Consider the following 16,056-nt stretch of genomic DNA (forward strand, 5'->3'; position numbering starts at 1 on the left):
GGTACTAAGAATTTACCTTTCCTCCCTCTCCTACCCTGCCCCATGGTCTCTGGCTCTGGCTAGTTAATTCTCTTGCATGAGAAGATGCTCTTTGACTAATCTCAACAAGCCTTCAACTGGCAGCACTGAGCATTGCAGTTAGGCCTGGGCACAGTCCTTTGCAGAGGGGATATGTCTGAATGCTACATGCTATGGGACAAAAGCAGCAGTGTGCTGGCTCAGCCTCCTGTTTATGTCTGCTGCCACAACATCCAGACTTGTTTCCTCATCTTCTCTCCAGCTTCCAGCTGACCACACAAAACCAGGCTCACCAGCAAATGCCCCTCCAGGGAGTCTGCTTTCCACATTAGTAGGTTATCCTTCAGGGTTTGACCTTCCTCCTCCCTGAGAGGCATCCCCCCCACCGGTGCCCCACCCCCACACACACTCCCCCCAGGCTGTTTCCAGTTGGGTCTCCACCTGTTCCTCAAGCTTGAACCTGGAGAACTCAGACATACAGTCGCTTACTTCCCTACCCCTCCCAATGCCAACACCCCAGTGCTTTCAGCTTCTCTAAAACTGGGCTTAACTTCTTACTGTCCAGTAAGCAGAGTGTCCCCCAGGGCGCGGATCTCCTGTCTCACACCCAGCAAGGCCACTACAGTGTGGAAAGTAAATCCTCAACTTTTGTCATGGAGTTTCTGCCCTTTTCAGACATTCTAGAGCAATCCCACGGCAGGCTGGATCTGACAGGAAAACAGCAGCGGGTCTGTGCATTAAGAGATTCTGCCAAAACCACCAAGATTTTTAGTTGTTTTTTCCTTTCCCTTTCTGCTCCTGCTCCTTCCTTCATATATGCACCCCTCCTGAACGCCACCACCACCCCCCTGCTTTCTCATCAGTCACTGATCTTTGCTCCTCTGTGGTTCTAGTGCTTACTTCCCTTGACTGCTCCACTGGATGCATTTAGAATTTCAAGGCCCCTTAAAGACGCCTCCTGTGCTGGCAGGGAACCAGCTGACTCTCTCCCCTTTCGCAGGAGGTGGGCAGGAGGAGAGGAAAGGGAGATCAGGACTCCATCCATCCTTCAAACACACAGAAAAATTGGCAAGGTTACCACCTCCTGTCTCCTTCCAACCTCTTCTACCCCGCGCCTGGGCGGGGAAAGCAAAAGCCCAACCCCAATGCGGCCTTGGACAAGGTCCTCACCTCGGCTCGGCTCTTGAGGCTACTTCGCTTGGGTCGGAGCAGTACATCTTTGAAGTCCAGCTTGAGGTCCGCATCTATGCGGGGCATGGTGCAGGATCGCGCTCAGCCAGGCGCGACTGGCCGGCAGCTCCTTCCCGCAGCGCCCGGGCGGGGCGGGGCGGGGCGGGCGCGCGGGGCGGACCCGGGAGGCTCGGTGGTGGCGGGCGAGGGGCGGGGACTCGGGGGTTACTCGGGCGGCTAGGCTGGCGCGGAGCAAGGTTGGCTGGATGCGAGGGCGCCGAATGGAGGGTGAGGCTGGCACCATCCGGGGAACCAGAGTGAGGACACCGGCGCGGGGTTGCACTGCTGGGAGGTGCTGTTCCTTGTCCGGGTGCCCACGAGCGGCGCAGGGGCGCAGGCTGCGATCAAAGGCCTGCAGACGCCTACGAAGCTCTCGGCCGCCCTAGTGTGCGGTTGGCTGAGCTCCGGCACAGCCCGGGGTACCCAGTGCAGAAGTGAAGGAGGAGTCTGATGTGCAAGCTAGGGACCTACCAGTGGCTGATGAAGTCCACGTGTGTGACATTCCCTCCCCGCCCCCTCATTTACAGTATAGCTCTTTGCTTTGACCAAATTAGGGTGTGTGTGTGTGTGTCTCTGTGTGTGTGTCTCTCTCTGTGTGTGTGTCTCTGTGTGTGTGTGTCTCTCTGTGTGTGTGTCTCTGTGTGTGTGTGTGCGTGTGTGTGTGTGTGTCTGTGTTTTGCTTCCCCTTTCTGTAATTGCAAGCCCAGTGTGCTCAGCAGGTGCTGAGTCAATCCTCCCATGTGCCAGAAAACAGGGAACCCTTAAAGAGTTGGGTAGAATTAGAAAAAGTGTGGGCAGGAACGTAATTTGTCACCAATGGGGTGGTTCTGGCAGTTTGGGAATTCCCTTTAGATTTCAGGAGTTTGTCTGAATGAAAGCAGTGAAATCACTTGTCAGTGATTTGAGAGCCCCAGAGCCCCTTGGTGCATTACCAGTGACGTCTGTTTATTTTTAATTCCACTGCTGACCTTCTGTGATCCTTTATTATAGACTAGAGTGTGGTTGAGTGCTTAGCCAGCTTGGCTGAGTGCTTGGCCTTCTCATTCAGTCTCAGGACATCCCAAAAAAGAGCAAAGCCGCTATAAAGTTAAAAATAAGACTCAATTCTTAAACCTTACTGAAACCTTTTATTAAAACGGTGTTTGTCCTGGGGTGCCTCTCTGCTTGAATTTAGACACAGAGTCCACCACTCAGGAAGACCTAATAAAAATCACATAATGTCTATAAACCTCGGTTTTCTTATAGAGCGGGAATAAGTGGGAGTAAATAATGCTATCCTTTCCCAGTTCTTTTTCTTTTTTTTTCCTGAGAAGTGTGTCTCTGTGTGTGTGTGTGTGTCTTATAGTTCCTAAATAAGTGACAGCTATTTTATCCTCAGTCACTGATTACCTTGTATGTGTTACGCTTTATATTCTCTTTTGCTCTAATTTTTTTTTTTAAGTGCCTGTAGAATGCACCACTCCTGGCAGCCATTTTTGTTTTCTTTTTGCTGATAGAGACAGAACTTGAAAGGGAAAAGTGAGATAGAATGGGACAAAGACCCCTGCAGCACTGGTTCATCAGAGGTGAACCTCAGCAGGTGGAGAACCAGAGCTTGAACCTATGTCCTTACACATGGTTATGTGTGTGCCACCTCTCTCCTCCCATGATTAATATTATCAAATGACTAACTACACAAAGCCAGGAATCATCATGCATAGCTTTTCAGTTTTCAGTGACCTTAAACTATTCTCAGTGAACTCATAGTTGATATGGCTGCTGTAAAGATACCCCAGTATTTGTATTCATCCAAATTTCTGCAAAATAAAGGTTACAGCCATTCCACCTGCTTACTTCATCTTAGCCACACAAAAAGGAAATGAGTTACCAGAGAGTGAAAGTTTATTCCAGCCAAGCAAGTACTTCTCACCATTATCAAATGATATGAAGTGCTGCAGATTCTAAAAGCAGTAAAGTGAAACCTAATTATGATTTGGAGTGCCCAATTAAAAACAAAAGTCAAATATAATCACTATATTATATAGTTACTTAAAAGTTATTCTCCCAAAAGAAAAAGAACTAATTTTGTAAAGTATCTGCCCTGGGTAGACTAAGATAGTTAGTGGAGCTTTTTATTTGTTGTTTTAAAACAAAGGGAGGGGAAAGGCAGTGGAGCGTCTGGTAAAGTGCATACATTACAATGCACAGCCATACAGGTTCAAGTCCCGGGGCCCTACCTATAGGGGCAAAGCTTCAAAATCAGTGAAGCAGTGCTACAGGTCTCTCTCCTTTCTTTCTCTCTCCTTTCCTACCTCCAATCCATCTTCTCTCAATTTCTTTCTGTCTGTATCCAAAATAAATAAATAAAATGAACAGATATTATAAATCTGTATCACTGGATTAATAAAACATTTTGATTTAAATTCAAAAACATATTTAAGTAATTTACTTAAGTGAACAGAAGGCAAAATATTTTAAATCTGTGCTTAGACATTAAATAAAACAAATTCCACATACACACAAAATAAAGCAAGTAAGTACATATTTTTTAGCCTATTTATGGTCTTCTGTAAAGTTCTTTAAATGTAAACAGTTGTTGTACAGAGTCCAGATGTTATAGCCTCTTTCTCTTTTTAGATTTAGATTTATGTGTGTTTTGCTTATTTTTTTATCACCTCTGTGATTTTTTTCTTTTTCCTTTTTCGTTTCTTCTTCTTCTTCTTTTGAAAGAGTAAGACAGAGAGGGAGGAAGAGAAAGAAAGAAATAAGAAACCACAGCACTGACACTTCTTTCACCCTTCATGCAATGGAGGCGCTATACATGGCGTAGCAACACACTATCCAAGTGAGCTATTTCTCAGGTCTGATCTACAAGTCTGATCTATCAAAGGCATAGGAGAACAGCTGGATAGAACTGTACTTAGAGTTAAGTTCAGAAGGATTCTGATGTCAGGAGCTTACCTCCCTGTGGAATTGTGTACATAACCTTCTGGCATCATCCTTAACCCAAGATATAATAGTTTTGAATGAGAAAGTCAGTGACAACTATAAGAACCTGAAACCTCATTAGTTAGCATTAGTTGAACAATTACTATATAAATATAGTATACTATTTAATCCTGAAACAAATCATGCATCAATTATTATTAAACTAAATCTTCAAATGTGGGAACTGAGGCATATAGATTAATTGTGTAATTTGCTCTTCTAAGTTAGACAGTTCCCAGAACTCAACTCATAGCAAATATTCCATACTGCCTCCTAGATACAAGAGAATTTCATTCTCTTGTATCTAGGAGTAAATTAAAGAAAGAAGTAAATTAAAGAAAAAGTAAGAAGAAGTAAATTAAAGAAAAAAAAATGCCTTCATCTTCCTGTTACCAGTACTGACACTGGGCCTGCACCTTCCTCAGAATTACTGAAGTAGACAAATTTAGGAACCAGCTCCTCACCTTGATGTTCAATTTAGACTCATTCTTCATCCAAGAGATAGATGACAGTATTATGACTGAATAATTCTTTAAATTACTATTCTAATATTCCTTTTTCTTCCTCTGTGAATATAAATTGTTGAAAAGGTCAACAGAGATACTGTTTATTGCTGGGTTTATTCTGGGATCATCCCTATTCTTGAACTAAGTGTTGGCTAAGAATAGCATGTTATCCATGAAGCCGCATCACTGACTCTGTGGCCCTGCTCCTTTTCTACCACACCAGACTGTTTTAGGGAGGCATGTGCTACCCTCCACTTCCCTGTTTCTGTTGGACTCTATCCCTTTTAAATTCACATATCTTGGCAATAGGGACTCAGGGGTTGAATCCAGTATGTTACTCAAAGTAGTTCTTTCCAATTATAGCTGGTTCTCCTTCTTTGAAGTGGTTATGCTTTATACAACTTTTGTGGAAATGAATTAACAAATCTTGGATGACTGCCTCAGGGGAAACATGGAATTAGATTTCCTGCCCATATCATAAGTATGGAATTTGTTCTGTGTTTCTGTTTATTATTTATTAACTTATCTATTTTCAGTGTCAGGACCTTATACCCACATGATTCTACTCCTCCAAACTATTCCACTTATAGTTTTCATTCTTGTTATTTCAAATAGTGAGGTACTTCTTATGGAGAGGCCTCTCTCAGGCACAAACTCCCTGGCGTGGCCACTCTGTTGTACACCAGAAGTGGATGCCTGGAAGAATATGCTCTGAGGCAGCATGAATGAGTTGATTGGGTCTTTCTTAGTGTTTGTAGCTAGAGATGCAACAAGAGATCACCAGGGGAATGTCTGATGGACAAATCCGTTTATTGATCAGAGAGGCAAGGACTTTAAGGGGTTGCAGAAGGAGGTAGCTTGTTTATACCATATATGGTTAAAGCAGAAAAGGGAGAGAGGTAAGGGGTTGGAAAAACCATCAGGTGAGTAATCTAAGGAATGAGGAAGCTAGGCTTTGATGTGCATTGGTGTAGGGGTCTTTGCATGTTATAGTCTTATTCAGAAGGGCAAGAACAAAGAAGTGAGAAAAGGGGCCTCTAATAGCATCTATGTAAGCAGGAGAACCGTTCTGAGAATGAGGAAGTAGGGTTATCAATGGCTAGCAGACAGAGAGGTGTCCGGAGGGCAGAGAGAAGATGGGTCAGGTAGGATAACTTCTGGTAGCTTTTGAATAAGCAGACCATTTGGTTTAAAGACAAGGGAGTAAGCTATTGTATTGGGAATGCAGAGTCCCTGTGAGGCAAAGAGTCTGACAGGTGAAGCTGAACCTGAAGGCCATTCGAAGACTGTGTTCCTCAGGCACCCATCTTTCAATGAGAGGTTCCACCCAGCTCAACCATGTCCTCACAGTTTCACTACAAAATAGATTGGAGAAGCATAAGGAAGAGAAGGGCCTGGGGAGAGAGGGAAATATATTATTGAAATACCATTCAAGGAGCATCCCCTGATGTGATAATTTTCCCATGTGGTGTCTGGACATTTCATGTGGTAATGTTTATGTCCTGCTGTATGAGCTATCTCACAGATTTGGCATTCTGTTTAAAGATGGCATATGAGATGTACATGTCTGAGGTCCCAAAGGGCATGGTTTCAATACCTGGTATCACTGTATGCTAGACCTGAGCTGTGCTCTTATCTCTCTCATGAAAGTAAATAAATCTTAAAAATGAACAAATAAAGATGCCTCATGTAGCATATACAGTTGATTCATTAATGTTGAACTTATAGCCAATGGCATTATATAATTCATATCTGAAAGAGGCTCATGTAGCTCACCTTTTTTTTTTCTCCCCAAGCTGTATCACACTTGACTTAGGAACTCTAAATGGCACTATGCTTGGGGCCAGTAATTAAACAGTAAAATTAACAACAACAATGGCAATAAGCACAAAAATATGAAATATGGGACATTAAAGTAATACACAGAAAATAGTCTCTGGATAGTATGAAAGCTGAAACAGAGACAGAATGTAGTCCCGTTCCAAGTCTGCTGGGAAAGTGTGTGTTAGGCAACTCAAGTTTATTTTTTTAAATAGTGGGTTCTTTATTTTTTTAATATCTATTCCCTTTTGTTGCCCTTGTTGTTTTACTATTATAGTAATTATTGTTGTTGTTGATGTCATCGTTGTTGGATAGGACAGAGAGAAATGGAGAGAGGAGGAGAGAAAGATAGACACCTGTAGACCTGCATCACCATTTACAAAGCAGCTCCCCTGCAGGTGGAGAGCCTGGGGCTTGAACCAGGATCCTCACGTCAGTCCTTGTGCTTTGCGCCTCCCGCACTTAACCCGCTGCGCTATCACCTGACTCCTGGCAACTCAAGTTTTTCACCTTTCTGTACAGGCCCCTCACTCACAGAGAAAATACAGCAAGTGTTGGTTTGAGAGTTACCAAAAAAAAATAATAAATAAATGTTTTAGTTAACAGGTGACTTGGTAAATGTGGACTCTGCAAAGAACAGATTCTCTGTATTTCCATCTTGGACAGCACCATGAATATCACCTTACTGCTCAACTCTCCCATCATTTTCTTGAATCTCATCAATGAATTGAAAATCCTAGCTTTTGGGCTGGGCAGTGGTACACCCAGTTAAGCACATACATTATAATAAATAAGGACCCAGGTTCAACTCCCCGTTCCCTACCTGTGGGGGGGTGGGTGAAACTTCACAAGCAGTGAAGCAAAGTTGTGGATGTCTTTAGCTCTCTCTATATATCTTGATCTACCCTTCCCCTCTCATTTTCTCACTATATGTAATAAATAAATAATAGATAATAGATTTTTTTAATTCTAGCTCTTAAAAAGTCACAAACCTAATAGGTTTTGTTTTGATTGGTTTACATTTCTCTCCTCCAAATCACTATACCTTGGTTAATGAAGTCATTTTTGTAAGAAAAGGTCAGAAAACAACATATCTGTTCTACTGAGGGAGTGGGTCCTCTTCAGCCTTCTTCTCATACTATTGGCGAGCAGGCCTTATCCTGACTCACTAGCTCCCGTGGTGCCAGTGCTTAGTGGGGGAATACAGTACATTTTATCAGAAAGAGTGGGAATGCTATCACATTTCAGCTAGAGTTGATGACTTGTTTCCTTAAACTGATTGGACATCTTTTAAAAAATATTTATTTCTTAGTGAGAAAGAGGGGGAAAGGAGAACCAGGGCAGCGCCCCATCACATGTGAAGCCAGGGCTTGAACTCAGGATCTCATGCTTGAGAGTTCAGTGGTTTATCTCCTGAGCCATCTGCTTCATGGACTACTCTTTGACACCTTACTATGTTTTTTTTCTTTTTTATTATGAATATTTCAACACTGTTAGAAAATATTCAGAATATTAATTAATGGAGTGGAGTTATTGCTATAGGACCATTTTCAGCCTACAATGTGGCAACATTTTATGGTTGTTTACTATAGTAAATCTTAAGTCTATGGCCAGACCACCCTGAACACACCCAGTGTCATCTGATCTCAAAAAGCTAACCTGGCTAGTACTTGGATGGGAGACTGCCTGGGAATTTGGAGTGCTGTAGGCTAAATAAATATGTAAATAAATATCTTAGCATTTTGCCATCCATGAGAAAGTTTTTCTTCTAAAAGAATACATTGTATATCCTTTCCCCCTGTTATCTGCATTTTTAGAGACAGACACTGTTCTAAAGTCCATGTACTTGTATTTGTATATCCACAGGCAGCACAACTTCCAATAAATGGTATCATGTAGTGGAAACAGTATCTCCTTTGTACCTCCTTTGCTTCTTTGTCTTTTTTGTGAACAGGACTGTTACAGAGCTACTTTTATCGACAGGATACATGTGACCAGCCAATAATGCAAGAAAGGATAAGTCTTTAGGAAGGGACAAACTCTTTCTGAATAATGCCTGCGACAAGATTATCTCTTTTCAAAACATTTCTCCACACACAGACACACAAGCACACACAAAATTTTGAAAATTTGGATATCAGCAGGATAGTTGCAGAATAGTATGAAGGGTTTGCTCACATTTGCTATCTGTTGCCATTGGCTATTTAAATGTTTTATTTATCTATTATATATACACACACACACATATATATATATATATTTTTAATAGGCTAAACTGTACCCTCCTAAATTTCACATGTTGAGTCCTCACCCCTGATGCCACAGAATATAACTGTACATGAGCACAGTCTGTAAGGAGATAATCAAGTTAAAATTAGGTCATTATTTCACTAGAGTGAACCCTAATCGAAGAATACTGGTGTCTGGAACTCTTACACAAGGAGGGAATTAGGACACAAACATGTACAAAGGTCAGATGATAAGGCAATGAAGAGAGAAAACCCACTTGCTAAATCAAGAAACGAACCTTGCCAGCACCTTGATGCTGGATTCCTGGCCTCCAGAATTGTGAAATAATAAACCTCTATTGCTTACCCATGTAGCCTATGGTATTTTGCTGTGACAGTTCTAGGATACTAGTACACCCAGAGATATATGTGCACATATAAATAACCATCTAAAACTAAATTACAGATGTCATGACAGTTTATTCCAAACCATTTCAGGATGCAAATCCCATGGACAAGTTCAGTTTTCTTACACAACCAAAATAATTAACTCACACTTAAGAAAAATTCATATTAATTTAATAGTCCAGCAGAATGTGATGCCTACATGAAGTTCCCCTAGTTGTTTTGAAATGTATTTTAGAGTTATTTTTTCATCTATTTATTTTTTGTTTCAGAGATGTATCTGCTAGTGATCTTTATCATCTTTGTCATTGCTAGAGATTTTGCCAATCTGGGCTGATATTTGTTTTTCAGATGGACAGACAAAAACAGTTTCATTACCACAAGAATTTCTCTTACCCTACCCCTTTATAGTCATGCACACCCACTTGGAGCATGCCATATGAAAGGAATCATGTATTAGCACATTTTTTTTTTCTTTTTAACAAAACTCTATTGATCAAGAAGTGAAGGGATCAGGAAGCAACTGTCATTTCACTTCAGTTAGTAGTATATCTGTATATGAGATCTATTTTACACTTGAAAAATAGACAAGCCTTCTCCCTGTTACAAACAATGTCTTTCTAGAAATCATTTAAGGTTACAGAAAGGAAGTATGTTCTTTAATCTGTAGTAGACTTCGTTGTGTATTTGAGTAGCAATTGAATATATTTGTAAAACCAATGGAAAATGTACATTGAAATGAGATACTGGTTAAACAGAGAGGAGAGCTGGGCTGGGTGGTGGTGCACCTGGTTGAGAACACACATTACTGTGCAAAAGGACCAGGTTCGAGCTCTGCTCCCCGCCTGCAAGAGGGATACTTCTCTAGTTCACCTGTGGTGAAGCAGGTCTGCAGGTGTTTTTCTCTTTCCCTCTCTATCTCCCTTTCCTCACTCAATTCATTGTCTCATCAAATAAAAGTATAGGGAGGAAAGAAAGAGAGAGAAAGAAAGAGGAGGAAAGAAGGAAGGAAGGAAGGAAGGAAGGGAGGGAGGGAGGGAGGAAGGAAGGAAGGAAGGAAGGAAGGAAGGAAGGAAGGAAGGAAGGAAGGAAGGAAGGAAATGGCCACTGAGAACAGTAGATTCATAGTGCAGGCACTAAACCCCAGCAAAAATTGATTGCAATGAAAAAAGGAAGGGAGGAAATGGGCGGCAAAGAAGTGAAGGAGAGAAAAGGAGAGGCACAGTATTAATGCAGAGTTTTTAGTTTTTTGAAGAATAATTAATATAATTTCATTAAGGTGGGAAGGGCTAATATCTCTTGTCTTTCCATATACAGGTATACAAATCCAGACATTTTAGCTAAACTTCACTCCTTATATTTCCTAGACTGTATTACAATTTTCCAAGATGAACAACTGCCATCATTGCATTCACACAAACATGAAGAAGATGACAAAATGTAGAATGTAAAACCACTAGAATGTATATAGCAACTTCACTCAGAACATCAGGATGGGCAGGTGGTAGATAGCATAATGGTTATGCAGAGACTTTCATGCTTGAGGCTCCAAAATCACAGGTCATTCCCCACACCACCATAAGCTAGAGCTGAGCAGTGCTCTGGTAAAAATTAACATTAAAATAATAATTATAAGTCAGGATTAGGTTGCAAACCCTACTTACACATGCTGATTTTCCCCCACCAAAGTTATTGCTGGAACTCAGTGCCTGCACAACTCTATGATTACTGGCAGGTTTTTTTTTTTTTCTTCCTTCCTTCTTACCTTCCTTCCATCCTTCCTTCCTTCCTTTCTTTTTCTTTTTTCCTTCCTTTCTCTCTTTCTTTTTCTCTTTCTTTCTTTCTTTCATTGAGAAAGTCAGAAATGGAAGGCAGGGAGAGAGGAAGAAGGGGAAACACCTACTTATGAAGCTTCTTCTTTGCAGGTGGGGACTGAGACTTGAAAATGAGTACTCATACATGGTAATATGTGCACTGTACTGGGTACAACAGTACCCAGCCCCATATGCTGAATGTTTTTTTTTTTTATCCCATTCTTCTATTTCTTTTTTGATTCTTAAGTCAAAGTCTTCAGCTTTGTAGCTGGGTTTCATCTAAAAGGTATATACAGTTTTATAGAGACTAGTCAGAATTCTAGGTCACTTCAAAGAAATGTTCATTTTCCCCAGTATGGTACCTCCAATTTTTTTTCTTGCTTGTGAAACTTCCCTCCTATAGTTAGGAACTGGGGGGCTGAACCCTGGTCCTTGCACATAGTAACATGTGCACTCTATCAGATGCACACCAACACCCCTTAGTCAAGTCAAGTTGCAGAGAACACCCCATCTCATCCTGTGGGCAGGTCCTTTATAATGGAGCTCAGACCAGAAGGAGAGCAGCTCTGCTGTGTCTTATGCATTTATTATTAACTTGCTTTATTAGTGATTTAACAGTGTTGGACCAAATGGTAAGATTCCAGGGATATAATTTCTTTTTTTCCCAATGTTTATATGAGGTATTCATATAACACACTTCAGGTTTTTCTATGTTAGTTTGTCTTTTTTTTTATAGGGGTTTCTGCTAAGAACTCAAAAGGATAATGGAAAGTTTTTTCACATGTACCATTTGCCATTTTAAGTTACAATCTTACTAAGCCTGTATGTAGCACTGGAACATTTTACAAGACTATAAAGTTTGACATATTTATAATCTTAATTTATCCCATTGAGTTTTAAAATAAATAAGATTTTATCTGTTAAGTCAAACAATTAAAATACTAAAAGGAAATTGAATATTTTAATTGAATATATTAAGTTTAATTTTGTACTATAATATGTCTAAAGAAATTTAATTATATTTGTCTATAAGGTTAAACATTTTCAAAGAATTCTTCTTGGTAATTTTTTCTAAATTTGGCAAATAGAATAATATGATTAGGAATCTGAATTTGATCTCTCATTTATAAAACTCAATTTAAAAATCCTTTAAAAGTAGTTATTCAAGGGGTCTTGGCAGTGGCACACTGAGTTAAACACACACAATACCATGAACTAAATCCTAGGCTTAAGTCCCTACTCCCACCTGCAGGGGGGTTGCTGCACAGCAGTGATGTAGGTCTGCAAGTGTCTTTCTTTCTCCCTTTCTACCTCTCTTGCCAACCTTAATTTCTCTGTCCTATCAAATATAAATAGAAAAGTTAAATAAATAAATAGGAAAAAAATGGTCTCTGGAAGTTGTGGGTTCATAGTGCCAGCACCATGCCCCAGCTATAACTCTTGTGGCAAGTAAAAAAATAAATGAATTAAAAAATATATAGCTAGCAAATTGGGAGCTACCTGATTTCAGATTTGCCTTTGTGAATACTCTTGTAGTGCTTCCCAAACAAAACCACAGTTTATGTTGAATCCAGTAGTGAGACTCTTTTAATTAAAAGATACTTGCAAATCACACATCTTACAAGAGATCAAACATCTACAAGGAAATCAGCTCAACAAGAAAAACTCAAATAACCCAGTTAAAAAGTGAGTTGAGGGTGGTCCAGGAGGTGGCACAGTGGTAAAGCATTGTATTCTCAAGCATGAGGTCCTGAGTTCAATACCCGGCAGCACATGTACCAGAGTGATGTCTGGTTCTTTCTCTCTCCTATCTTTCTCATTAATAAATCAATAAATTCTAAAAAAAAAAAAAAAAGTGAGTGAGGTACCTGAATGTGGTTTTCTAATGGAATATACAGATGGCCCACAGACATGAAAAATGTTCCACTTCACTTATCACTAAAGAAATTCAAAAGCAAACCACACTGAGATACGACCTTATACTGATGTTAATGGCCTACAGAACAAAACAGGAAATGACAAGTGTTCATATGTCCAAAAGACAGGAAAACATGAATTCTAAAAGACATATGCACTCTCTGTGTTCATAGCTGCTTTATTCACAAATACCAAAGAATGGATGTAACCTAAATGCCTATCAATAGCTAACTAGATAAAGAAGTTATGAGACATATATTCAAGGAATACTTCTCTCCAATTTAAAAAGTATGACATTGTGTCCCTTGTGACAAAATGGATGGCATGAAGGTAATTGCACTTAGTGAAGTAAGAAGTGAAAGACAACTATTGGATGGTTTCATTTATATGTGGAATATAAAGAATTGAAACTTAAGAAATAGGGGGTAGATAGCATAATGGTTATGCAAAGAGACTCTCATGCCTGAGGCTCCAAAGTCCCAGGTTCACTCCCCTGTAGCACCATAAACCAGAGCTGACCAGTGCTTTAGTGAAAAAAAAAAAATTCCCCTAACTCCATTTATCACACAAAAACACATCACATGTTCCTGGCAATAAGTTAAAAATGGTCTACAAGTTTTGCCCTAAGCTCTCTGGGGACTGAGATAATGAGGGAAGAACAAATATCACAGAATTTAGAATCCATGAAAATTTTATGCCTTTTCTGGAAATTAGATTTGAAAGGCATTTTTCTCCTGGGCCTGTTGGGTAGTATGCCACCTCCCCCTGGCTTCTGCTTAACCATATGCCTATATAGGGATTTACTGATCCAAAGCTTTGGTCTATTTACATAAATCACTTTTACATTTACATAAAGCACTCCCTCCAGGGCATTGGTGGTTCAGTAATAGGATTCTCGCCTGTTCCGCCCCCTCCTTGTCACACTCTGATTTTCACCAGTCACTTTTCTCTCCACCCTCTCTATATCACATCCTGTTTCCACCCTACTTGGAGAGTATAAAAACAGCTGCTCTTCTGATTAAAGACACTTGGAAATTGCTTTCCGGCTCCGAGAGTTCCAGAGTGTATCTCCTGCGGAAGTTAGTGCGGCAGGAGTTCCTGATCCCTCTCCCACGCAGCAGCCTAGATCGGCTCCAGTTGAGTTCTCTCCAAGCCAGAGAGCACTAGCTCGGGAAGAAGTACCCTCAGGGTATCCCGGCATGGGCCCATGTGAAGAGAACTTAGTATGAGACAAAGATGGTCACCACCCCCTTGTGAAAATGTGAGGAAATTTGCCAGCCTCTTACAGCATTGGTCTATTAACCCACCACACAATACAAGAGAAGCAATTCTGCAGGGTAGAGGACTTAACTGTATAACTCCATAAGTATTTCTTGACTTGAACCATTAAGATGTTTGCAGAAGTGGAACAAATTCTCCATCTTTTCTCAAATATTTTATTCACGGATGAATTTTAAGGGAGTAGCCTCTAGTGACTGAGGAAGAACCAGTCATATTTACAGGAATTGCAAAGTCGCTTTGTTCTCACCTAAATGTGACCTGTCTTGTTTAACTAGCATGCTTTTAATTTTTTTCTTTCCCTTTTGCAATTCAAAATACATGTTTTTAGCAGAACATATAATTTCTGGTTCAAATCACTCCTTGTTAGTTCCCACTGTGTTACCACATTTATTTTTCTTGTCAGAGGTCTGCATACATTTACTTTAACTTCTGAATGGTAAACTTGTAAAAAAAAATGTTACTATGGCTCATCTGGTTAAAGTTATTTTGTGATACCAAAACCAAAAAGTCAGTCACATGACCTATTTACAAGACATTTGGTTTGGGATTTTATTTGTGTCATAGATCTGAAAAGCCTTTCATATAAGATAATGCTTTTTGTTTTTCTCCAGACCTTGGTAGTCTTTAAGAGGTCAGATGTATGTCAAAGTGTCACCCCTTTCCCTTACTTAGAACTGTCCTCATTAGCTATTTATGACGGTGATAAAAACTTTATTCTGCATTATTTCATTCAGTTCATATAGTACCATTCTCCAGTATCTCGAGGAGGAGTGGAGGTGGGATGGGGAGGCATTCCAGTTGATTTCTATTTCAAGAATGAGCCTCTAATATTTGTAATAGAACTCTAGAGTACTCAAGACCTGTTTTAGGCAGAACGGTATCTTACAAAGCAACAAACAGAATGATATAAGCTCTCAGTATGTGGTAGGTATTTGATAGACTGTTTGTTTTTTTAAATACCATAGCATGTTTTCAAATACAAGGTTCTGTGAAAGTCTCTGAGTGGTAGTGTTTGGCTAAGTTGCATAGGGATTGGTTTACTTTATTATTTCAGCCTACTCAAAAGCACTTGCTAGCATTCCTCAGAGCCCAGATGAGAGAAGATCACTGATATGCTGTCAGCTGGATACAAGGATCACAACTTGCTGGCCTTCATTGACAAGTGACCCATACCCCTCCACCCCCTACCCCACCCCCAGTAGGAAGAGTTAAGTTTTTCATACAGCTATTATGAAACTGAAAATTCACTTGCTTTTCACTCCCTTAAGGTTATGGCAATTTGGAGGGGGGAAAGGGAGAAAGCAAGTAGCAAAGAGAGAAAATTTCAACACTGTTTTCATTTTCCCTCCCCACTCTGCTTCTTATTTATTATAACTTTTTAAAGGGATGGGTTATTATAGCAAATAGGCAGTAAGAAACCAAATAAAACCGAACAACTCAGGGACTCCCAAGCAGCAGATGGTTATTTCTTTCAGTACCAGAGAGGATAAACTCAAATCAAGTCTGGTCTCCTAGCTCTTCACATAGCCCTGTGGGTATCTACATAATTAACTTTTCTTGGCTTTCTGAACCAAATGCTTATTTTCTTCCCTGGGTTCCTTTCTTCTTATGCTTCTAGGACTGCAGTTAATAAAAAATTTTTTAAAAAAGTTGCAAAGAAAAACAGCCCAAAACACAAACCAACAAAAAAAGCAACTATCAGCATAACGTCTGCTTCTGCAAACCTTTAATGAGGCTATGATATTCTTCCTCCTGTGCTAATGATCAGAGACCTGGGAGCTCAGTTCAAGCTGGTTTACTTGCAGAATGTGCAAAACAAGATGATTTCACTATTTATTGTTGTATTTGGTTCACTGCCCTTAGCCCATT

The 16,056-nt window shown here is 40.2% G+C and overlaps 1 protein-coding gene across 1 annotated transcript in view; it reads right to left on the bottom strand.

Moving 5' to 3' along the window:
* GMPR (guanosine monophosphate reductase) overlaps nt 1-1,325 on the bottom strand; it is a 53,082-nt gene extending 51,757 nt beyond the window's left edge. The window contains exon 1 of the mRNA XM_007539271.3: nt 1,189-1,325. Coding sequence (XP_007539333.1) covers nt 1,189-1,275 — 87 coding nt within the window. The 5' untranslated portion in view covers nt 1,276-1,325. The remainder of the gene's footprint in view (nt 1-1,188) is intronic.
* Between the last annotated feature and the right edge of the window lie 14,731 nt (nt 1,326-16,056).

Source organism: Erinaceus europaeus, chromosome 4, assembly GCF_950295315.1.
Source record: "Erinaceus europaeus chromosome 4, mEriEur2.1, whole genome shotgun sequence".
Lineage (NCBI taxonomy): Eukaryota > Metazoa > Chordata > Mammalia > Eulipotyphla > Erinaceidae > Erinaceus > Erinaceus europaeus.